The sequence below is a fragment of the Choloepus didactylus genome, chromosome 14 (genome assembly GCF_015220235.1).
Source record: "Choloepus didactylus isolate mChoDid1 chromosome 14, mChoDid1.pri, whole genome shotgun sequence".
In the NCBI taxonomy this organism is placed as follows: Eukaryota; Metazoa; Chordata; class Mammalia; order Pilosa; family Megalonychidae; genus Choloepus; species Choloepus didactylus.
Window position 1 is genome coordinate 58,256,572 of NC_051320.1, and position 25,185 is coordinate 58,281,756.

Genomic DNA, 25,185 nt, shown 5'->3' on the forward strand with positions numbered 1-25,185 from the left:
TAACAAAAGGTCTGGTCTTTGCCTCTCAACCTGGGCACTCCAGCCTTCCATTTCCTCAGCTGTAAAATAAGAAAATCTTAAAATTCTTGTGGTAGACCTGTATGTACCCCAGAAAAAGTTCTTCAACTTAATCCATTCCTATGGTTGTGAACCCATTGTAAGTAGGACCTTATGATTAGGTTACTTCTGCCAAGGTGTGGCACAACCTAATCAGAATGGGTCTTAATCCTACTACTGGAGTCCTTTAAAAGCAGAATGAAATTCAGACAGAGAGAGAAAGGCATGGAAAGCAAGAAGTTGAAATTCTACAGAACCCAAAAGAAGAGGCTACCATGTGCATCACCATGTGACAGACGAACCAAGAACCAAGGATCGCGGGCAGCCAGCCCTAGAACACCAGTCTTCAGGGAGAAAGAATTGCCTTGATTTGGACTTTCTCTTAGCCTCAAAACTGTGAGCTAATACATTTCTGTTGTTTTAGCCAACCCATTGCTTGGTATTGGCTTGAGCAGCCCAGGAAAACTAAAACAATCCTCCTTATTGTAAAATTTTGAAGAACATCTGAAAAATGACTTTCTACTCAGTTATGTCAAGTCAAAATAGGTAATATCAATTATTACAGCCTAATCTACAAAATGATAACATACAGAAGTTAGAAGGTTTCCCATAAGCATTTGACAGTACTAGGACCTCCTCAACAGCCTTCCCAAAGAAGAAAGCAACAGTGTCAACCTACCAGAATTAAATGTGAGGAAACACTCCTATCACCAAGAGGTGATAGGCTGTCAATGTGCTTTTGCTTTATTACACCCTATTTAAATAAGCTTTTGCTACATGGAATCTTTCTCCATTAAATTTACATAAAATCATAATTAAAAGGTAATATTTGCATCAAATAAAATGCATCAGCATTAGTAGTTTAAAATAAAATTTTAAAAAAAGTTGGTCTGGTTTTTAAGAGTTCTTCTCCAGTTAAACTAAGAAGGTGGTAAAAGGTGAGAAAGCTGTATATTCTATCCACTGCTCCTAAATATCTATTAGAACAAGTATGAAAGGGGTAGAAGAGCAGGGGTCTAAGACAGGAAATAAAAAATCAAACCTTACAATGGCAGAGGTGAACAACATGTATCAAATCTAAGTCATAAAACAGTATCTATAGGTCTACAGTCACACAGATTTAAAGCTATAACAAACTTTTGGACATCAAATACATCCCCTCATCTTACAGATGAATAAACTGAAATTCACTGCAATGAAATGACTTGCCCAAGACCGCACAACTTGTAGAGTCCCATCAGGACCTGTGTATGTTAAACAACACCTCTCGGATACACAGTATCACTCACAAATTCTATAAGAATTGTAATACTTGATAACAAATGTTGATTTTATAAAACAACCTGAAGACAGATAAAAAGATAATGATTAAGCAGATATATCAACATTTAGAAATACATTTTTGACCCTCTGGGGTCTTAGAAGACTAAATCTGAAATGAAATTTTATATTCATTAAAATACTTATATCACATGAATATATATAATCACAAATAACCTTGACATATTTACTGGCAGCACACTGTATGAAATTAAGTATTTTAAACAAAGACAGTAACAATGAAAGAGTCGGACAAGACTTGGTCTCAAGTTTAAGTGTCTCTGTGCTACATCACTGCTCTCCTGGCAGCACTTCAGGCCACAGGGTCCATCCCATCTTCGGCATGAGTGAGCAGAAAGGAGCACAGACTCTCCTTTAAGTATCCCCTCTCTCTTCCTTGCTAATTCCCAGAATACACTCTCTTACAGCATTAAGTCAATGTATTAGGATGAAGCAAATTGTTTTCAGGCCCTGATGAGTTATATCTTTCTTACCTACTTATTCCTATTCAGTATCTTTAGCAAATAAAAAGAAAACAAACAAAAAGCTATTGTCTATGTATAAGCTGTTATAACAATCATAGTGCAAGAGTTCTGGAATATTATTAAAACTCTGATTACCAATATCAAATACAGGTACCAGTGATAAACCCCTGGTTGCTGACAGTATCTTCAATGCTTATAAACCAAAACTCTTTAGGCTCAAGAAAACTGAAGTTAGACAAGGAACCAGTTCCCATACCCTGCAACCCTGTCTTCAAAGCTCTTCCTATGCTGCAAAGGAGAGGCTAGGCCTCCCTATGGTTGTGCCTAGGAGCCTCCTCCCGAATGCCTCTTTGTTGCTCAGATGTGGCCCTCTCTCTCTGGCTAAGCCAACTTGAAAGGTGAAATCACTGCCCTCCCCCCTACGTGGGATCAGACACACAGGGGAGTGAATCTCCCTGGCAACGTGGAATATGACTCCCGGGGAGGAATGTAGACCCGGCATCGTGGGACGGAGAACATCTTCTTGACCAAAAGGGGGATGTGAAAGGAAATGAAATAAGCTTCAGTGGCAGAGAGATTCCAAAACGAGCCGAGAGGTCACTCTGGTGGGCACTCTTAGGCACACTTTAGACAACCCTTTTTAGGTTCTAAAGAATTGAGGTAGCTGGTGGTGGATACCTGAAACTATCAAACTACAACCCAGAACCCATGAATCTCGAAGACAGTTGTATAAAAATGTAGCTTATGAGGGGTGACAATGGGATTGGGAAAGCCATAAGGACCACACTCCACTTTGTCTAGTTTATGGATGGATGAGTAGAAAAATAAGGGAAGGAAACAGACAAAGGTACCCAGTGTTCTTTTTTACTTCAATTGCTCTTTTTCACTCTAATTATTATTCTTGTTATTTGTGTGTGTGTGCTAATGAAGGTGTCAGGGATTGATTTAGGTGATGAATGTACAACTATGTAATGGTACTGTGAACAATCGAATGTACAATTTGTTTTGTATGACTGCGTGGTATGTGAATATATCTCAATAAAATGAAGATAAAAAAATAAATAAATAAAAACACACACACACAAAAAAAGCTCTTCCTAAGCAGCCAGGTTCAATCAATAGAGCCCTGCTTCCCTAGCACTTAGATTATCTATTAGCACTTAACTCTTTATATGCCAATCATCTTTGCATCCAATGTATACAACTTAGTTGACAAAATACTTAAGTAAAAGAGTAAGATTTCTTTTCTCACTTCCCTTGTTCATTTTTTCCGTTCATCAATAAAATTTAAGTAAAAGAAATCATGGCCAACCACAGGCTCACAGTTCTTTCTCCCTCTGAGCCATTTTACAACACAAAACCTTTTTTCCTACCACAATTCTAAAAGCAAAGAAATAGAAGTGAAAAAACCTAAGTAACCTAGTCCAACACTCATTTTGCAAATGAGTTATATCACTTGTTCAAGGTCACATGGTTACTGACAGATACAAACAACAGAAAACAAACCACCAACACACACTTATTCCAGTTTATATTCCATCCACCCTCATATCAGGGACAGATCAGCTAAAAACCAAATAATCATTACATAGTATATGACTCATCAATTTAAAATCACCATCTAAGAATAACTAGTTATCTTTAAATTCGTGTCTTCTAGCCATGTTATCGTGGCAGAGAAATAATTTTCAGAAATGTATATGGGGAAAAACTGCACATGGGCAAACACTCCTTTCCATCTCTAGTACATAGACACGGATGTCAAAAAATACTTGGCACAACTAAGATGTTACTATTGGAGGAACTGGGTGATGAGGACATGTAACCTCTCTAATACTATTTCTGCAACTTCTTGTGAGTCTATCATTATTTCAAAATACAAAGTTTAAAAAAAATCCTTGAATACCCATTCCCTGAGCCCACTGTTTCCCAAACTTTCCCAATGAGACAGAAAAAGTTGAAATACTTCTCATCCTGCTGTTTCAGGAAGCCAATTATCAGAGTTGGTGTGGCAAGTGAAACTTCCAGCCATCCCTGGCCTAGCACAATGCTTGGTAGGTGAGAAGCACACAAGCATTCACTGAGAAAAACTAACCCTACCACTGTTCTCAAACTCTCTAAAGGCAACAGCATGGCAAATATTTACACAGGCAAAATTCAGCTACCTCTTTCACCAGTCTATCATAGTCTGCTACTCATCTGTAGATCATCTTCACTCCCCTGACTAGACTATAACCATAAGAGCACTGATATCCATTTTAAAAAGCTATCCTCTCTGGTGTCTTACAGGCCTAAGAAGGTCTTATTTCTCTACTACTTGATCCAAATTTTTACAATTTCATGGTAAAAATAAAAAAGTGAACAAAAACAAACTACTCTAGCCTCATGCCTTCTCTCTCAACAGGGCAAATGACTTCCTTTCAATTTGGTTTTACCACACACACACACACACACACACACACACACACACACACACACACACACACACACACACACACACACCATGTAGCAGGAAAAACTCTGTTCTCAAATGGACAGCTATAGAACCTATAGTCTAAGGAAGAAAGGAAGGGCCTGGCCCTATTTGCTGTCATCAATTAATTGTAAGACAAATGTGGGACCTCATGATTTGGTGCTCCTGATGATGGTGGTCCACGCAAATACTATGAGCGGCACTGCTTTAACACAAAAAACCCTTACCCAATAAAAGCCATAAAAAATGCTTTACTACGATTTTGTTAGTTTACGTTACTCTTATAAAATCTCAACATTATTACTGAAAAACTTTTCTACTTCAAAATTGAAAATAGTTTAAACATTCTCCCCAAAATGCTATCACCAATCAAGAAGGTCCTAGAATTTACCAAAGGAAAACCGACTCTTCCTGTCAACTGAGAAGCTTCTTAGATTTCCAAAGAGTCCTCTAAGGAGTCAAGAGGTCCTGAAGAAGAAAAGCATAATACCAACCACCTTAGAGTCCCCTCCACTCAACACAGCACTAACCAGAGCTATTCTGGGAAGGTACGGGACAGCTGCTAACCTAACATACTAACTCCTGTCTCTGTATGTGGATGTTAGATGTTCTCTTCAGTAACACTCAGCCCTCATAAGTGGTGGACAGATGAGCAGCTGCCAACACAACCAGCCCACATGTCATCTCCCACCTGTATACCATGGGCTGCCGACCTCTGTTACAAAAGATACCCGATTCCTGGTTTTGCACCACCTTGGCAAACACAAAGAATCCTAACAGGCAATCAATAAAAATATGTGGCAGCAACTGGGAGCAAGCCTGAAATCTGGATTCATCCCCTGCTGGTAACTGTAGGAGGCAAAGAAAAAGTATTTCCTATACTTCTCCAAAGAACCACCACAGAATAAAAGATCAAACTGTCCAAAGCACCCAAGTTCTCCCCCCTTCTCAAATATTCTCTAAACTTCGTGTAATAATCAGAATACCTGTTAAGCAGAAAAATGCAATCACTTAAGGAAAGCATCAATAGATTAGCAAACTTCACTAGAAATGTTAAGCATAGTAAGAGAATGAATGATTAAACTAGACTTGCATAGAATTTAAGAAAAAATCACTCAACTGGTGCTTCCTTTAAAGATTTACAGTAGGGTTTCTAGATGCCAAAATTGATGATACAGAGCATTAACTGGACAAGTTCAAATTTACTTTTGGACAAGAAACACAGCCAATGGAACATAAAAGAATAGGTGATCAACTGTACAAATTCAGTATCCCTCCCCCAAAAGCCTTTTCCATACAAAACTGTTTTTTATCAGACATTAAAATAATCCTACCATATCTTCTTTAACTAGACTTTCTCTACCAAATTGATTTCCTAATCTCAAAATTAGCTTTTTCTCAAGGCTTACAAAAATCCATCATCCTCCACTTGTCATATCACAGCAAGCAGGCTGCCACAGATGAACTTCCACCATGCCCCTAAGAGGGTCTTGGAGATGCTCACACAAAGGCCACCTATGGAGTTCCAGGTTGTCTGTAAGGAAGACCTGGTATCTGATTTCACGTAAAGACCTGGAACACCTCACCTCCTGAACCCTCCAATTATACTGGATTAGAGCCAATTTCTTTAAATAGTAAGTTCTCAACACTTCTCCTATACCACAAACATAGGGCTTGAACTGATAAGGAAAAGAATAAAAATATATCTAATAATCCATTTAATTCAACGGACTGTACCCAGTCATAATCTTTATAACTAGAATTTCAGAAGTCCACCATTACATTTAATGGAATTCTAAAATATAATTTCTTTACATATACTAATGTATATTTTTTAATGAACATGAAAATTTGCTATCAAGAAAAATGTGTGTATAGATGGATGACTAGAAAAACGGGCCAAAAAAAAAAAAAAAGCACCCAGTGTTCCTTTTTACTTTAATTGTTCTTTTTCACTTTAATTTTTATTCTTATTACTTTTGTGTAATAAGAATAAAATGAAAATGGTAATGAAAATGTTCAAAAATTAATTTTGGTGATGGACACACAACTACATGGTGATACTGTGAACATTTGATTGTACGCTTTGTATGACTTGCATGGTATGTGAATATACCTCAATAAAATTGAATTATTTTAAAACAAACAAAAAATAAAGGCAGTGTGATATGATGCACAGCAAAAAAAAAAAGAAAAAAAAGAAAAATGTGATTTCTTTTATTATGAGTAGTTTTTTTCCTATGAAAAATATTGTAACACATAAAAGTCAAAAAATGCCACAATACAAAGTTATAGCCAAGACGAATATGACTACATAAAAAGAGACCAAAAAATCTAAATGCAGAAACATAGAGACCGGAAAGTCACAAAATATTAATGATGGTTCTATGTTAGACTTTTTTATTTGATCGTCTATATTTTCAATTTTCTATAAAAATATTTTTTATAACAAGGAATTGTTTTTAAAATAAAGACCAGGGAATACCTAGAAACTGAAAACAACCCAAATTTCCATCAGCTATGGAATGGATAAAAAAAATTGTGTTATATCCGTACAATGAAATATTACCCCATTAGTAGAAAAGAAGAAACTACTGATATGTACCACAACATGGAGGAGTCTCAAAAGCATTATGTTAAGTGAAAGAAACCAGACACACAATTCCATTTCTATGAAATTATTTAAAAAGGCAAAATAATTACAGTAGAGAAAGTAGAACAGCAGTTACCAGGGAGAGGGACTGAGAATGCAAAGGAGTACCAGGGAATTTTGGGGGTGATAAAAATGTTCTATACATGTCTCTTCATCGTGGTACTGGTTACACAACCGCATCCATCTGCCAAAACTCAAACTGTACCCTAAAAATGGGTGAATTTTATTGTACATAAATTTTACCTCAATAAACCTGATTTAGATAAGAGAAAGTTGAAAATATTTTATTAAGGTGAATGATGCCATCAGAAACTGAACAGACAAAAATACTTTTGCTATTTAAGTAAAACAAATTGTCTTTATTTACACATGAAATATCATTAAATTTTAACACTGTAATAACCTGACAAAATGAGAATGTCACAAAGCATATTTATCTAAAAATTCACCATATGTCTCACTTTAAAGGGTTTTACTACCACAACACTGATTCTATCAAAAAAAATGTGAAATAAGTTCTCAGAAAATAATTTCTAATTTATAACCAAGTTCAAGTTACTTACTATTAGTCTCACTCCTACATATTAAGTTTGAAGAACTCTGCAAACTTTTCACATGACTTAATCTTAGTCCCATGGAAATCACTTAATTTCAAGAATCCTATCTTACCATCCTTACATAACAAAGCGACTGCTGATAAAATGCTATCATACTAGAAGTTAAAAAATAACAGCATCTGCAAAGGAGAGGCTAGGCCTCCCTATAATTGTGCTTAAGAGCCTCCTCCCGAATGCCTCTTTGTTGCCCAGATGTAGCCCTCTCTCTCTAGCTAAGCCAACTTGGCAGGTGAAATCACTGCCCTCCCTCCTACGTGGGATCTGACACCCAGGGGAGTGAATCCCCCTGGCAACGTGGAGTATGACTCCTGGGGAGGAATCTAGACCCAGCATCATGGGATAGAGAACATCTTCTTGACCAAAAGGGGGATGTGAATGGAAATGAAATAAACTTCAGTGGCAGAGAGATTCCAAAAGGAGCCGAGAGGTCATCTGGTGGGCACTCTTATACACAATATAAACAACCCTTTTTAGGTTCTAATGAATTGGGGTAGCTGGTGGTAGATACCTGAAACTATCGAACTACAACCCAGAACCCATGAATCTTGAAGACAATTGTATAAAAATGTAGCTTATGAGGGGTGACAATGGGATTGGGGAAGCCATAAGGACCACACTCCCCTTTGTCTAGTTTATGGATGGATGAGTAGAAAAATAGGGGAAGGAAACAAACAAACAAACAAACAAACAGACAAAGGTACCCAGTGTTCTTTTTTTACTTTAATTGCTCTTTTTCACTTTATTATTCTTGTTATTTGTGTGTGTGTGGTAATGAAGGTGTCAGGGATTGATTTTGGTGATGAATGTACAACTGTGTAATGGTACTGTGAACAATCGAATGTATGAAAAAAAAAAAAAATAACAGCATCATGCTATAAGGAACCTAAAGATTTCCAGAGTGATCCTGTCCCTTTTCTAAGGCTACAATCTAAACAAGTTTTCTCTTATTCTTATGAATGTCAAATTTTGTAACATATTAAACCCAATTAGTTTTAATTATGTGAAGTCATCAAAATAGTCAACCAATAAAAGCATTTGAGACATAGGAAAATCTGAACAGATTGATTTTTTATATTAAAGTACTTTTAGGTTCTGTTTTTTTTTTTTAAGGCTTCATCTTTGAGATACATATTGAAGATTTATCAAATAAATTATATGGTTTAGGGAAATAAATGGAAAGAAGCATGAAACAAGATTGGCCGTGAGTTAATAACTGATGAGGCTGGGTGATTGGTACATGGGTGTTCATTATACTGTTCTCTCTACTTTCATGTATTTGATACTTTTCATAATAAAAAGCTTAAGAACAATATATAGGGGAAAATTAAAAATCAATTATTAAACCCACATCTTATCTAATAAAATAAAAACTAAAAGTGTAAGTTACTTAAAAAAAAACACCAACTATCAAAATGAGCCAAGATAAGAATATTTTCATTTGATCAGAAACCCAAAGTGTCAAGATGACAGAAACAGACTAGAATTGGAGTCTGCTTTCTTAATCAAAAGTACACATGATAAAAATGAGGAAAAGAAGACATAACTACATACTACTGGAATATGAAATTCTTCCCTTCAGTTATACCCTATAAGATTTACTTAAATGTAATTTGAGACAGTCTTCAATGATTAAACTTTCCTTGAGAGACTACTTCCTAAATAAACTAATTGTTAGGGAAAAAAATCCTACCCTTTCTTAATTTCATCCCATTATCCCTTGTTGTACTCTTGTGTATCCTGTAATTTCCTTTATAAGTGTCTGTTTACTTCTAGGCCTATGATTTAGCCACTGATTTCTTGATTTATAAAATTGACCTGCCCTTGTTTGTTTTGATTTTCAATTTTTTGTTTGGCTATTGCATACTCTGTCTTTACTCTTATTTTCCCTAAGCAACTTCATGTAATCATTTTAGTTAAGTTTGACTGTGCTTTTCCAGTATATTCTTTCTAGTATTATTGTTTGCAGGTAACAATCTCAATAATCAAGTAGTGAGATTTCCCACTGGTTTGGTGATGTAATGCTCTATCCCACAGAGCTTAATACTTGTGTTTTCTGGTATAGCACACTGAAATTTCGGGCAGCTTTCAACTACTATAAATCCTCTACCCACCACAACCTTTGTTCAGCTCCACATAATTTATGGCATATTTTCTGGCTCCTACTGGAAGGGCAAGGATATGTCTGAATCTTGAAAAGCCAAGTTCCTGGTCTGTGAAGTTATTTTGTAAGGAAAACTTTTGGTACATTTTCATGTTCCAGGAAATTTTTTTTTTAATCCTTTCTGAATATACAGCGAGGTTAATAAAGAGGATTGTTTCTTCCCTGCTAAGCTGAAAAAAAAAAAAAAGCCAAGAGTTCCTAATAAAAGTAATGAGCACTTATCAAAGGCCATGCCCTGTGCAAAACACTGTATTGTCAATGCTTTTTAGATATGGAACTTCCAATGATGATGGCAATGTTCTATATCTACACTTTCCAATTTGATAGCCACTAGACCCATGTGGCTATTGAACACTTGAAATCTGACTAGTGTGACTAAGGAACTGACTTTTGAATCTTATTTACTCTTAAATCTAAAGCAGTCATACTTTGAAACTAAAATGTATGTTGCTTTGAAATTTTTCTTCATAAAAGTCATTTCCATTTACAGGCATACCTCGTTTCATGGCACTTTGTTTACTGCGCTTCCCAGATACCGCGTTTTTTACAAACTGAAGGAAGGGTGGTGGCAACCCTGTAGCAAGCCAGTCTATTGGCCAGTGCCACTTTTCCAACAGCATGTGCTCACTTAAGTGTCTCAGTATCAGTGGCATATTTCAATTAAGGTATGTACAACGTCTGTTTAGACATAATGTTATTGCACACTTAATAGACTACTGTATAGTGTAAACGTAACTTTTATAGCACTGGGAAACCAAAAAATTCATGTGACTCACTTTATTGCAATATTCACTTTATGGCGGTGGTCTGGAAACAAACCTGCAATCTTTCCAAAGTATGCCTGTATTTTATATGTGTATACATTCAAGTATTCTAGAACAGGCTTTCTCAACTTCATCACAACTGACATTTTGGACGAGATAATTTGGGAGCGGGGGTGGGGGGGTGGGGGGGCTGTCCCGTGCATTGTGAATGCTTAGCAGCATCCCTGGCCTCTCCCCACTAGACACCAGCAACAACATCGTAGATGTGACTGCCAAAAATGTCTTCAGACATTGTCAAATATTCCCTAGGGGGTGGGGGACAAAAGTTAAGAACCACTGATCTAGGACTAAGTCTGGATTCTGCACTCAGTGCTAAGAATACTCTAGGGCAATTTCTCTGAGTTCCTGTTTTTCCATTTGAAAACCTGACAGCACTTAACAGTAGTTAAAATTAACCATCTCTTCATAATGTTTTCCCAGGAATTCATATTATAATATTTGTATTTTCCCATTCACTATCTCAACTGAACTTGAGGTGAGTTACTATGCCTAATTTAGAGATTGGGGTGGAGGAGGGTGGGGGGCAGAAAGTGTGATTCTAAGAGGTTAAATGACTTGCCTAATCAGCACACCATTAATAAGTAGCAGGGCTGACACAAATTAAGAATTCCAAATTTCAAACTCCAGTCTATATATACTCTCTTACCTTGTAACCTTATGGCATTTAAAGGGGAAGGAAGCTCTTACAGAAAAAAACCCTTTTGATATGACAATCTCAATCAAGGCTGCTTATGATTGCACAACGCATTACAATCCCCAAAACCAAAGCTCACAAGAAAATTCCACATATAGGCAAAGAGAACTGGTTTGTATTGTAAGCAACCTGTATCCTGAGGAACAATTCAAGACAGGGGCAACAAGTCTTATCATACCTACATCACCTTAAAAAGGCCTCTCCCCACCTAGTACTAGGAAAGGGTTAAGAGGGTCAGCTCCCTGACAAAAAGCCTACATTTATCAGTCGTCTTAGAGGGAGGAGTTGAGGGGAAGGGAAAATCTAAAATCTAAGACAGGTGGCAACTAAGGCTGGGATGCCTCCCACAGCAGAAATATTCCGGAATACAGGCCACACGGAACAGTGTTAACAACCTAGGACTGAAAAAAAAATTTTTTAATTTTTTTTTAAATTAAAGCAAAGTCAGAAGACCCATCATGTGGACTCTATCTAGCAATAAATATATGCCCTTCGAAAAATTCTGTACATTTTCTGGGCCTGTTTCTTCATCTGCATAGTGAGAAAACTGGTCTTATACACTTTCCAGGTGTCATGAACAGTCACTTCCAGCTCTCCCTTCAAGCTCAACATGCAAAATCATGAGTTTGGTATTGTTTTGCTATTTCTCTGAAACAATGTTTTAAGCAGGGCCATATCTCTAACTCAAGATATTCACTGGAAAGAAAATCAAAAGTCACAAAGGTACTGGAGCACTGAATGGTTCCAATTCAACTCAACAAAGATTTACTGAGGGACTGTCCACTCTGTCCCAGGGACCTTGTAATCACATATGTAAGCCACAATGTGGCCACACCAAAATCCTAGACTTTGAATTTCTGTCTTCTTTTTGTCCTAACCATCCCCACACCTACATTCATCAATTCAATTTATTCATTATTTGGTCTCTGAGGGTCAATAATTAAGCAAAAATTTCAACCCAATATTTGCAGACTATCACAGAATTAGCAAGCTTGGAAAAACAAGTTAAGAATAAACTATCAGATACAACTGCTTTTCTTTATGCTAAGTACATTTTAGATGTTTGAGACATCAGACTATTACTGAACAAAATATGACTTTTAACAGAATATGGATATTAAAAGAAAGAAAACCTATTTGGAGAATACTGGTGTTTTAAAGCCCCCCAATTTTTTTTTTAATTAAATTCAGTTTTATTGAAATACATTCACACACCATACAATCATCCATGATATACAATCCACTGTCCACAGTATGATAACATAGTTATGCGTTCATCACCACAATCTATCTCTGAACATTTTCCTTACATCAGAAAGAACCAGAACAAGAATAAAAAATAAAAGTGAAAAAAGAACACCCAAATCATCCCCCCATCCCACCCCATTTGTCCTTTAGTTTTTATCCCCATTCCTCCACTCGTCCATACACCAGATAAAGGGGGTGTGATCCACAAGGTCTTCACAATCACACTGTCACCCCCTGTAATCTACATTATTATATAATTGTCTTCAGGAGTCCAGACTGCTGGGTTGGAGTTTGGTAGTTTCAGGTATTTACTTCTAACTATTCCAATACATTAAAGCCTAAGAGGTGTTATCTATATAGTGCATAAGAATGTCCACCAGAGTGACCCCTCGACTCCATTTGGAATCTCTCAGCCACTGAAACTATTTCATCTCATTTTGCATCCCCCTTTTGGTCAAGAAGATACTCAGTCTCACGATGCCGGGTCCACATTCATCCCCGGGAGTCATACTCTGTGTTGCCAGGGAGATTTACACCCCTGGGAGTCAGGTCCCATGTAGGGGGGAGGGCAGCGAGTTCACCTGTCAAGATGGCTCAGTTAGAGAGAGAGAGGGCCACATCTGAGCAACAAAGAGGTACTCAGGGGGAGACTCTTAGGCACCATTACATACAAGTTTAGACTCTTCTTTGTGGTAATGAGCTTCATAAGGGCAAATCCCATGCTTGAGGGGAGCCCCCAAATTTTTAACTTAACAATTTATTTGCTGTATCATACTGCCTGTCAAATCTTACTGCTTTCCATACATAGAATAAAGTCTACCTATTTATACCCTCTTCCAGCCCAAACTTTCAGATTTTAGTTTGTGACTATCATAAACACAGGTTTCTCATATAAAAACCAACCTATATTAGCACACTCTTCTATTAACCAAACTAAAACACCTTGATAGTTTTTATCTGATGAAAATATTCTGGGATGCTTGTTGTGTTTAATTAAAAAGTTCCAGAAAGCCAAACTCTCTTGGAAACAGATTTTTCTCAAGCAATGCAGTAATAAGTTGACCTTACAACTCTACAAGAGGTATACAAAAAGGTTCATTTCTTTTGAAGGGGAGACACAGAACAGCTCTCACCACAAGTCAACTACTTTAAAACTTAGGGTCATAACTGTCTCAAATACTGCCTTCACAAAACAAATCTAGACAGATGAGAAATTTTAGATACAACTGGGGGCTCTAAAATTTTACCTACAACACGTCTCTTTTTCAAATATCTGCCACACAATGAAAATGTTCAAAAATTAATTGTGGTGATGAATGCACAACTATACAATGGTACTGTGAACTGATTGTACACTTTGTATGACTGTATGGTATGTGAAGATGTCTCAATAAAACTGAATTTTTAAAAAAATCTGCCACCATGATGCACACATTTTATGACCTGAATGAAATTCACATGTCTTTTTCCTTGTTTCAGGAAGTGAAAACTCAAGATGATTAAATATTCTTTATATTGTACACCGACTCCACAGTAATAAAAATGACTGCTTGTAGTAGGCATGGAAAGTAGTAGCTTAAAAAAAGATACATTACTTGTAAATTTCTCAGCTGAAGCAAAAGGAATGTGGAAAAATGAACCAAGGTGCCCAACACAACTGTAAAATAAATAGGTTTGGCATACATGGCCAATTGAGCAAACTAGTCAGAATTCTTGATACATAAAGTTAGGACTAATATAGAAAATAATTTTCTAAGTTAAGCACCACCAACTTGGTTCTGTGAATGACGATAGACCTATCCTCATTACTAGCCTGGACCTAAGAAAATGACTTCTAAATTTACAAAGAATCTTATGTTAAAGTCTTGAAAAGATCTCTAACAAAATAAAATCAAAGTAAGGCTCACATGACAAAATGTTAAAAAACTTAAAAGCTATCTCAGTGTTTAAGGGAACTAAGTGACAACTCCAAATGGTTAACATTTTCGAAACGTACTCCAAAAGTTTCACAAACATGTTAAATACAATATGGCTACAGCCAAGATGAGACAAATCCAAACGCAGTGCCAGAAACTGAACCTCCAGCTTTCAGATATAAAAGCTGTCTGCCCGACCTGAGGTGGTTACAAACACTGACTGAGGCCTCTTCCCTCTCAGAAGCCAGTGACAAACAGGGCGTCATGCAAATTATGTCACCGGGTCACTTAGCAAAAATTATACCTAACTTTTAAACTTGGGACCAAATGGCCTTCTATACTCAAAAGAAATACAGGCAGCAGAGAAAGCCCTGGAGCAGAGGAAGACTTTAACTGCCCCACTTTCTGACCGTGTAAACATTTAGCCCATCACTAGATCTGAATCCTATATTCTAAAGCATGTTTTAATGGAGGCCTCTCTCAACCTCTTCTGAGTCTGTTTTTGCAACAGTAAAGGAACTTTTCCTGCTTTATCTCAGTTCCCGGCGAGCATGCGGCCCTGCAGTTGACTATCCTAAACTGGCAGGGATCGCTGGAGGAGGAAAGGGGAGGAATCCACGGCCAAAACAGCCTTCTTATGAAAGACAAAAAAAAAAAAATTCCCCGTCCGCCCATCCCAGACATTTACAGCGTGTTAAGAAAAGCAGCATTGCGAACTGCAAATGTTAAGTTTTCCTTTGACTCTACGCACGATTTTCAGCTGTCAAATTACGATTCAGGAAAACAGTATCATTAGAATAAAAAGGGAAACAAAAAACCTCGCACCATTGGGACTGGGAGGATGAACTACCAGCACCGTTTCGGTAGAGGGAGAGCAAAGGGAATCCGCTCCCCCACCCTCTACGGAATTCATCCCTTCCCCGGGCAGGCAAACCTCACTGCAGGAGCTCAAATTTAATAATAATAACAATAATCATGGCGCTTCCTGCTTCCCTGGCCGCGCACTCCAACCCCCACCCACCCACCCATCCCGATCTGCCGGGAATCTGCTTCTCTTCCCGGGATCCCCCAAGCCCGGCAGCTCCCATCCATCCCTCCGAACAGAGCTCTTGGGGGCCCCGGCGAGCCCGCCCCAGCTTAACCCCGACCCCCTCGCCCAGCTTCTCCTCTTCCCTCTCTTTTTACCTCCACCATCCCCCATCCGCATTGTCTGTCTCAATTCAACTTTGACTAATATGGATTCCTCGGGCCTGGGCTGTAATTACAGCCTGCCCCCCGGGAGCCAGAGCCCCCCATCTCCACCGAGTTCAACGCGGCTCCTCTGGGCGGGGGCTGCAGCGCTCTCTCCAGTCCACACCGCGGCCCCGGTCTACACCGCGTTCCCCCCGCGTCCCCCGGCACCACCAACGAGAAGTTTGCCCTAGAAGGGGCCTAGCCGGGGGCAGCCAGGACCATCCCCCCCGCCCCCCAGGAGCGGCCCGCGGGCGCTTAAACACCGGCGCCCGCCCCGGCGCGGCCCCGTGGGGGAGGGGAGGGCGCCCCTCCCCCCGCCGCCCGCCGGCCCTCTTACCTGTCATTGAGCTGGTCCTCAGTGCCCGGCAGCGGGTGAACCACGAAATGGATGGACGTCATGCTTCCTTCTCGTCCTCCTCCCGGGGACGGCCCTCTCCCGCTCTCACCCACCCCCCCTCCCCGAATACCCTTCCCTTCTCCAAAACCCACAGCTGCCGCCGCCGCCTCCCAGTCCCCAAATGGAGGGAAGCAAATGCGCAGGGGCCGCCGCCGCCTCCCTGCCGGGCTTGTGTCCGCGGCCCTCCGGCCCGGCGGGGCGGGCAGGAGGGCGGATCAACACGCCACCCGCTCCCCCGGCGACAGCTCGAAGGAGTGCGAGGCCAGCGGCCGGGACCCGGGACGCGCCGCCGCCAGCGGCAGCCGGGAGTCGGGAGAGGGGGCGACTGGGGAAGGTGGAGAGGGGCGGGCTGCGGGAACGGAGTGGTCCCGGCGGCGGACGGGGTCCGTAGTAGGGAAGGTGGCAAGGGAGACGAGCCCGCACCGCGCGTCACTGGCGAGAAGCCGCCGCCGCCGCCAGCACCGCCGCCGCCATCTTCACTTCTGCCCCAGTTTCTCCGTCTCGCAGGCTCCGCTCCGGAGGGGCGGGGGAGGGGAGAACGGGAGGAGGAGGAGGAGGGAGGAGACCGGCGGGAGGGGGCACGACAGCGAGGAGGCGGGGCTCCGGGAAACGGGCGGTAAGGCCCTTTCGATTGGGCGGCTCAACGTTGTCGAGCCACGACGCTGTAAGGCGCGTGCGGATTGGTCGGGTCGGCTCCCGAGCCCAGCCCCCGGGAGGGTGGAGATCTCCGAAGTGAGTGTTCCGGCGAGCACGTGTTAGGGAAGGAGACGGCGGAGGGGCGATCCCGCCGCGGCTGGGAGGGAGTTCTGGAGGGAGGGTAAGTGTGTGTCCCTCAGGAGGTAGGAAGGAAGAAGAGTCTCCGTTCTTTTTCTGATTTCCCTGGGGCAGCCCTAATTATTTTGCGAACTCTTAGGGGTTTTTTGTTTTGTTTCTCGTCCTTCATCCGCAGTTGTATTTAAAGTGGAAGCGTAAAACCAGTTAAGATGCAAGAAATAAACAGCCTTTATTTGAGAAGTAAGGTAGTTATGTAAGGGCCTTCCCAGAAGGTGATAGTAGGATCATGGAGCTGACTTTGCAGCAACTTATTTTATAATACTAGTCTTCCCAATTTCTCCCAGCAACACCGCGGTCGCTTACCGACCCAAAGACAAAATGTGGAAATTTCAGATTTCCTGATTTAAATGGTTCATGATTTTTTTAAATTACTTTAAGTGAAAGATGATATATCTGTTCTACAAGGGTGTCCTCCAACTTATGATCAGTGGAATCCTAACTGAATTTTTGAATGGTTCTATATGCTTTTTTTCTGGGTTCGTATAATCCCTTCAAAAAGACAAGAATCTCTGAGGAACTCGCCAACTTAGGGAGGAAACTTCCAAAGCAAAAACTGAAAATATGTAGCCTCTTATCCAGTCTGTGTGGATGCTTGTTAAGTCAGGAGTCCTGTAAAATGTATTTAAGGAAAAATGTCACTCATCCCCTCTTGATGCATACCACAAACACACACTCTTTTGCTTAGGAAGTTCCTTTGAGCAAAATATGTGAAAATTTATAAACCACAATAGGCTATGTACTCCCTGAGGCATATAAAGGAACACATTTGTCGGTCACCATCTCCAGCATTGGCCCAGATTAATTTAGACTAAAAAGTGGGTTCAAGTCCATATGAACCATGGGGAGACAGTGGCCAAATGGAGACTGCTAGTTTTAGAGCCAGAATAGACCTGGATGTGAGTCCTAGTTCTGTTACTTACCTAACTCTGTGACATTGATTAAGTTATTTAACCTCTCAGATTCCTTTTTCCCATTTATAAAATATTTCATAATAATAGAGCTACACAGGATTGTAGTGAGATCTAAGTAAGAAAATATATCTCAAGCACCTAGAGCAGTTCCTAACTCATAGGCTCAGCAAATGGAAGCTTTTATTTGTCAAAAACTCACTGTGAATACTTTGTCTTTTAATCCTCTAGTCACGCTATGGTATAAATAATATCCCCATTTTATGGATGAGGACACTGAGGTTCAGATACCTAAGAGAAGTGCTGAAGTTGAGACTTAAACCCAGATCCCTGATTTCACTGCTCTTTTCATGATACCACAGCTGCCATCTAGTAGTTAATAATTTAGAAAGAACAGACTGTTCAATGCCAACAGAAAAAAAATTGATATGATCAATGCAATAAAAGTACTATGGAAGTTAAAGGAGGAAGTGATTCCAGCCAAGAGAATTAAGGACAGTCTTTTAAGCTGAGCCCTCAAGAATGTTCCAGCCAAATATAATTTCTGGCTTAAACCTGGTCCTTTTAAATGTACCCCTGAACCACCTCCACACCATGACCATACCTTGCCTCATTTCTCTTTCTTCCAAATCTGTCCTTCATCTTCATCTTTTCATTTTGCTTCCATCCTGCTTCCAACTTAATTTTCTCATTCCTAGTTTCATAGAACTGTGACTTTCTCTCCTGGTTGAAGGCTGGTCTCTTCGCTCTTGGCAGCCCATTGAAATTGCCCACTTAATCTTTGACTGTAAACTACCTTGGCATTGCTGCCTTTTTGTTGTCCCAGGCTGGCATGTTTGGGACAGTCCTCCTCTTCCAGGGCTCTACACTTTGGTGGCGCACATCTTGGACAGGGAAAAACAAGAATAAAGGCATGGAGTTGTGAAGGTCCATGGCATGGATGGGGAGGAGGGAATGGAGATAGGGATGAAATTAAGTAGGGCTCAAGCAAAAATGTAATATAAGCCTAGAAAAGGAGCATGGGGGACTTCCTTTCGGATAATTTGGACTAACCTCCCTCTGAGGACAATTAGAATAGTTAGACAAAATATTTCTTTAAATCTGCTTAAAGGCACAAGAAAGCTAACAAAATAAAGATGAATTACCAAACCAAGATCCAAGGAAGGAATGAGCCCCCGGAGGGTGTGTCCTGTGTTTGGAACCATCTCCTAGGGATGAATACCAGTTCCAGAAAGACAGGCTGAAGAGCCAAGATGCTGAGCAGTTCTGACGAGCACTCAGAGCTAAGATAACAGGGATTCATGTCCAGGACCCCCAATGCAGTAGGGAGCACTAATGAGTCCCTCCTACTTTTTGAGACACTGAAGGACTGTACCCCTGAGACAGGCCATATCTTAGATTTGGTTTCCCCACAAACAGATCTGGAGGTAAGGATTTGGATATAAGTTACTTATTTGGGAGGTGACCCCAGGAAGCACTGTGTGGGAGTGGAGAAAAGAGACAGGGAAGGAAGAAAAGCCAATAAAAAGTATGCTGGTAAGTGTTTGACCACTGTGGGTAACTGGAGCTCAGTCTCACTGGGGACCCTTTGAGAGACTGAGACATACCTCAGAATTACCCCCACTGAGTGGGGAGGAAGCTGGAAGTATAGAAATTTATCCATCAGCTCCATTCCCCAAGTAGTTGAGGATTGCTCCTGAGTTGTTAACTCCCTGACACGTCAAACCTTCCCCATGTGCAGGTAAAGCATACTCCTACAGCCAAAAAATACCCTCAAGAATTTCAAAACTGAAAGTAAAATAAAATATTCTTTAAATGAAGATGAAGAAGGTAGAAGAAAGAAAAAAAGAAATAAGAGAAAAATATAGCAGGCAAAAGGAAAATGATTACCCAGTGTAGGATCAGAGAGGCAAATAGGAGTGAAGAAGAATAAAAAGGGAAAATATGTAGGTACATGAATGTTGATGGAATATAACAATGGGGTTTAAATTATAGACAGACAAAAATATCCCTAGCCAAAACTGTCACAAGAAGAAATAGAAACCTGAGAAGTCCTATAATTATTTAAAAGATCAGATTATAATTTAAAACCTTTCTACAAAAGAAACTGGAAGAAATGGCTTCCCTACTTAATTTTGCCAAACAGTTAAGATATTATGTCAATCTTACCTAAGATCTTCAGACAAAATGAAGAGGAAAAAGAAAGGAAACACTACTCAGCTCATTTCATGAGACCAACATAACCTTGATATCAAAATCTAAGAAGGATATTAAGAGAAAGGAAAATTATATGCAAATTTCATTTATTAACACAGTTGTAAAAATCTTAAGCAAATAGTAGCAAAACAATTTCAATAATGTATAGCAAGCATAATCTAGTTGAGTGTTTTAACATTTGAAAAGCCAATCAATATAATTCACCATATTAAAAGAATAAAAGAGAAAAAATCATTAAATCATCTCAATAGAGGACAAAAAAGCGTTTATAAAATTCTATACCATTTATGAAAAAAATCGCTTAGCAAAGTATAAAAAGAAGGAAACATATTTATAAAGAACCTTATAGGACACATCTTACTTAAGGTGAAACTTCAAAAGCTTTACCCCTAAGATTGGGATCAATGATATGTTCTCACCATTACTTTTCAACATTGTACTAGAGTTCTAGCTAGTGCAGCAAGAAAAGAAAATGAAATTAAAAGTATAAAGATACTTTTCCCAGAAAGCTGCCCAAAATTGTGCTGGGTGGCTGATATCATCTCCAGGGCCGCCGGACAGCCAGAGTGGCAAAGCAGGTACTGTTGGGCTAGAAGGTGGTAGTCATGCATCATAAGGACATTAACATTTCTGACAATGTCAACAGAATTAGGTTGAAGTGCCTGGCCTTTCCTCCACAACCACATGGACACTAACCTACCCCATGGTCCCTTCTACTTCTGGGCTCCCGGGTACAACTTCCATGCAAAGTACACTGTCCCCAAGAAACCAAGCATGCCCAAGCCACTCTGGAGCACCTCAAGTTGCTTGACAGGATCCTAATCACACAAAAAAGGAGATGATAATTTCTGTTGAAATTTGTGTGTCTGAAGCCCATACATAAGCTTGCTGACTTAAGGCACCTGGCTCATAAAGTTGGCTGGAAGTACAAGCAGTTAACAGCCACCTGGAGGAGAAGAGGAGACAGAAGGCCAAGATTTGCTACAGGAAATAGAAGTAGCTCAAATAGGCCAAGAAGAACATGGAAAAGAAAACCAACAAATAAACAGAGATCCTCAAGATTCACAGACTTTTTGTCCAAGCCCAATAAAACGTGTTTATCCCTTAAAAAAAAAAAAAAAAAAAAAAGTTTGAAAAGCAAGAAATAAAAACATCATTATTCTCACAGACATATTTGAGTATATAAAAATTAGAATTAATAAACAAGTTTAGCAAGTAGACATAAATAAGGTTAATGTACAACAAAAATAAATTGTTTTTAAAAACCAGAAAAATATGAAATGAAAAATGTTAAACTATGATTTAAAATAATATTTAAAATGATCAAATATCTAATATTTAAGAATAAATTCAATAAAAGAGGTGTAAACCTCTACACAGAGAACTTTAAAACATTTTTGAGAGTAAAGATGATCTAAATAAATGGAGGAATATTCCATACTTGTGGGCTAGTAGACTTAATATTGTGAAGATGTCAAGTGTCCCTAAACTGATCTATAGATTTACTGCAATCCCAATCAGAATTTCATTACCACCACTCCCCAGCCCACTGCCAGTGGAACTTCCCATGTTGTTTTTCAAACTTACATGGAAATGTAAGGAGAGACAAAGAAATCAGTGAAATAGAATAAAGAGCCCAGACATAGACCAAAGCTTAATGAACACATGAATTGTGACAACATAAGCACAGCAGGGCAGTTTAGAAAGGAAAATCTTTGTAATAAATTGTGCTAAGATGATTGGATATCATTATTTTTAAAAAACTTAAACTTAACCCATACCACATCATTCACAACTATCCAGGTGGATTGTAAATCTAAATGTGAAAGGCAAATAATAAAATCTCTAAGAAGATAATATAGAAGGATATCAACATGACTTTACGATAGAGAAAGACTTCCTAAACTGGACATAAAAGCTGTAATTGTAAAGGAAAAATATCACTATATTGGACTGTATAGAAATCAGAATTTCTGTTCATCAAAAGACATCATTAAAGGATTAAAAAAATAAGCCACAGAAAGGAAGAAGATATTTGCAATATACGTTTCTGACAAAGAACTCAGAATATGTAAAGAATTTCTAGAAATTAATAAGAAAAAGACCAAAAAACCCCACAATTTTCTCAAATGGGCAAAAGACTAAATAGTCACTTCACCAAAACAGTATCCAAATGGTCAATAAATATATGAAAAGGTGCTCAACCTCATTAGTCATACAGGAAAAGCAAATTAAAACCACAAGATACCACTGAACACCCTCCAGGATGGCTATACTCAGACTGAAAATAACAGTTATAGAGAATAGTGTAGAACAAGAACTCTTATTTACAACCAGTGAGTTTAAATTGATAAACCACTTTGAAAAAGTTTGTCATTTTTTACTGAAGTTGGAGATATGCGTGTCCAAAGCTTCCACTCCAAGACACTTACCAAATAGAAGTTCATGCACTGTACACCAAGAGACAAGAAAAAGAATCTTCATAGCAACATTATTTGTAATAGCTCCAAACTGTAAATAACCCAAATGACCATCAAAAATAGAATGGATGTAAATATCATGGTATGTTCATACAATGGAATACCATACAGCAGGTAAACATGAAAGAACTACAGCTACTTGCAAAACCTGAATGAATCTCACGAAAGTAATGTTGAGCAACTTGAGCCACAAACAGTACAATTCCATTGACATAAGCTTCAAAAATCAGTGACATTGAGCTATTTTGTTAGGGATGCATGTTTAGGTGGTAAAACTAAGAAAAGAAAGAAAAAAGGTACCTTAAAGAATAGCAGGTTCTTTTTGGCAGAATGAGAGGTACTGATTAGGAAGTAGCACAAGGAGATGGCAGAAGTACTGACAATGTTCTATTTCTTGGTTAAAGGTTGTTTATTTCATGATAATTTATTGAACTGTGAATTTTAATTTTGTGTACTTTTTTATATGTTTGCCAAATTTCACTATACAAAGAGATTTTTTAAAAAGAAAAGAGGCCTTATTTCATACAATATAGAAATATTAATTCACAATGGATCATAGACCTAAATGTCAGAACTAAAGCTTTAAAACTTAGAAGAAACCACAGGAGTAAATCTTCATGACCCTAGATGAGGCAACAGTTTCTTAGATACAACACCAAAAGCACAAGCAACCAAAGAAAACACAGATAAATTGGACTTCATCAAAATTGAAAACTTTTGTGTATCAAAGGATATCAGCAAGAAAGCAAAAAGATGACCCAGGGAATGGGACAAAATATTTGCAAATCATACCTCTGACAAAGACTTGTATCAAGAATGTATTAAAAAATCCTACAACTCAACAATACAATGACAAATACCAATTTTTAGTGGGCAAAGCATTTCTCCAAGGAATGTATACAAAGGGCCAATAACACATAAAAGATGGTCAACGTCATTAAGCATTAGGGAAATGCAAATCAAGCCCACAATGAGATGCTACTTCTCACCCAGTAAGATGGCTAAAATAAAAGATTCAGACAATAACAAGTGTTGGCAAGGATATAGAGAGATTGAAACCCTTATGCATTGCTGATGGGATTAATGGAGCAGCCACTTTGGAAAATAGTTTAGAAGGTTCTCAAAAAGTCAAATATAGGGTTACTGTATGTTCTAGTTTGCTAATGCTGCCGGAATGCAAAACACCAGAAATGGATTGGCTTTTATAAAGGGGGTTTATTTGGTTACAGAGTTACAGTCTTAAGGCCATAAAGCATCCAAGGTAACACATCAACAATCGGGTACCTTCACTGAAGGATGGCCAATGATGTGCAGAAAACCTCTGTTAGCTGGGAACGCACATGGTTGGTGTCTGCTCCAGAGTTCTGGTTTCAAAATGGCTTTCTCCCAGGACGTTCCTCTCTAGGCTACAGCTTCTCTCCAAAATGTCACTATCAGTTGCTCTTGGGGCATTTGTCCCGTCTTAGCTTCTCCAGAGCAAAAGTCTGCTTTCAACAGCTGTCTTCAAACTGTCTGTCATCTGCAGCTACTCTCTTGGCTTCTGTGCATTCTTCAAAGTGTCCCTCTTGGGTGTAGCAAGCCCGCTCCTGTCTGAGCTTATATAGTGCTCTAGTAAACTAATCAAGGCCCATGCTGAATGGGCGGGGCCACACCTCCATGGAAATTATCCAATCAGAGTTATCACCCACAGTTGGGTGGGGCATATTTCCATGGAAACAACCCAATCCAAATGTTCCAACTTAATCCCCACTAATATGTCTACCCCCACAAGATTGCATCAAAGAACATGGCTTTTTCTGGGAGACATAATATATACAAACCAATACACCGTATGACCTAGCAATTCCACTCTTACATATATACCCAAGAGATCAAAAACATATATCCAGACAAAAATTCATATCCACATTGTTCACAGAGGCATTATGTATGATAGCCAACAAGTAGAAACAACTAAAATATCTATCAACAGAAAAATGGAAAAACAAAATGTCGTATAGCCATAAAAAGTAATGAAGTACCAACACATGCTACAATATAGATGAACCTTAAAAACACTATGCTAAGTGAAAGAAGCCCAGCACAAAGGCAAAATATTGTATGATTCCACTTATATAGAGACAGAAAGTGGTTGCCAAGGCATGGGGGCTGGGGGGAAGGAATGGGGTAGACTGCTAATGGGTACAGGGTTTCTTTGGGGGTAATTGCAAATGTTCTGGAATTGGATATTGATGGTTTTATAACTCTGGACATACTAAAAACACTGAATTACACACTTTAAGGATAAATTTTTTTGCACGTGAATCATCTCTCAATAAATTTGTTAATTAAATTAAAAAAGTAGTTTATAGCTACCATGTGTTTTAGTTTGCTAAAGCTGCTGGAATGCAATATACCAGAAATGGGTTGGCTTTTTCAATGGGAATTTATTAGGTTACAAGTTTACAGTTTTAAGTTCATGAAAATGTCCAAATTAAGGCATCAAGAGGAAGATACCTTCTTGGAGGAAAGGCTGCTGACATCCAGGGTTCCTGTGTCATACGGGAAGGCACATGGCAAGAGTCTGCTGGTCCTTCTGTCCTGGGCTCTGGTTTTAATGGCTTTCTCTCCCAGCTCTCCCAAGGGCTTTTCCTCCCTTAACTTCTCCAGGGCAAACTCTAGATTTCAT

At 39.1% G+C, this 25,185-nt stretch overlaps 1 protein-coding gene across 2 annotated transcripts in view; it reads right to left on the minus strand.

Moving 5' to 3' along the window:
- UBR5 (ubiquitin protein ligase E3 component n-recognin 5) overlaps nucleotides 1–16,586 on the minus strand; it is a 173,203-nt gene extending 156,617 nt beyond the window's left edge. For both annotated transcript variants that reach the window (XM_037802663.1, XM_037802662.1), the window contains exon 1: nucleotides 16,019–16,586. In XM_037802663.1, the coding sequence (XP_037658591.1) occupies nucleotides 16,019–16,080 (62 nt within the window). In that variant the 5' untranslated portion in view covers nucleotides 16,081–16,586. The remainder of the gene's footprint in view (nucleotides 1–16,018) is intronic.
- Between the last annotated feature and the right edge of the window lie 8,599 nt (nucleotides 16,587–25,185).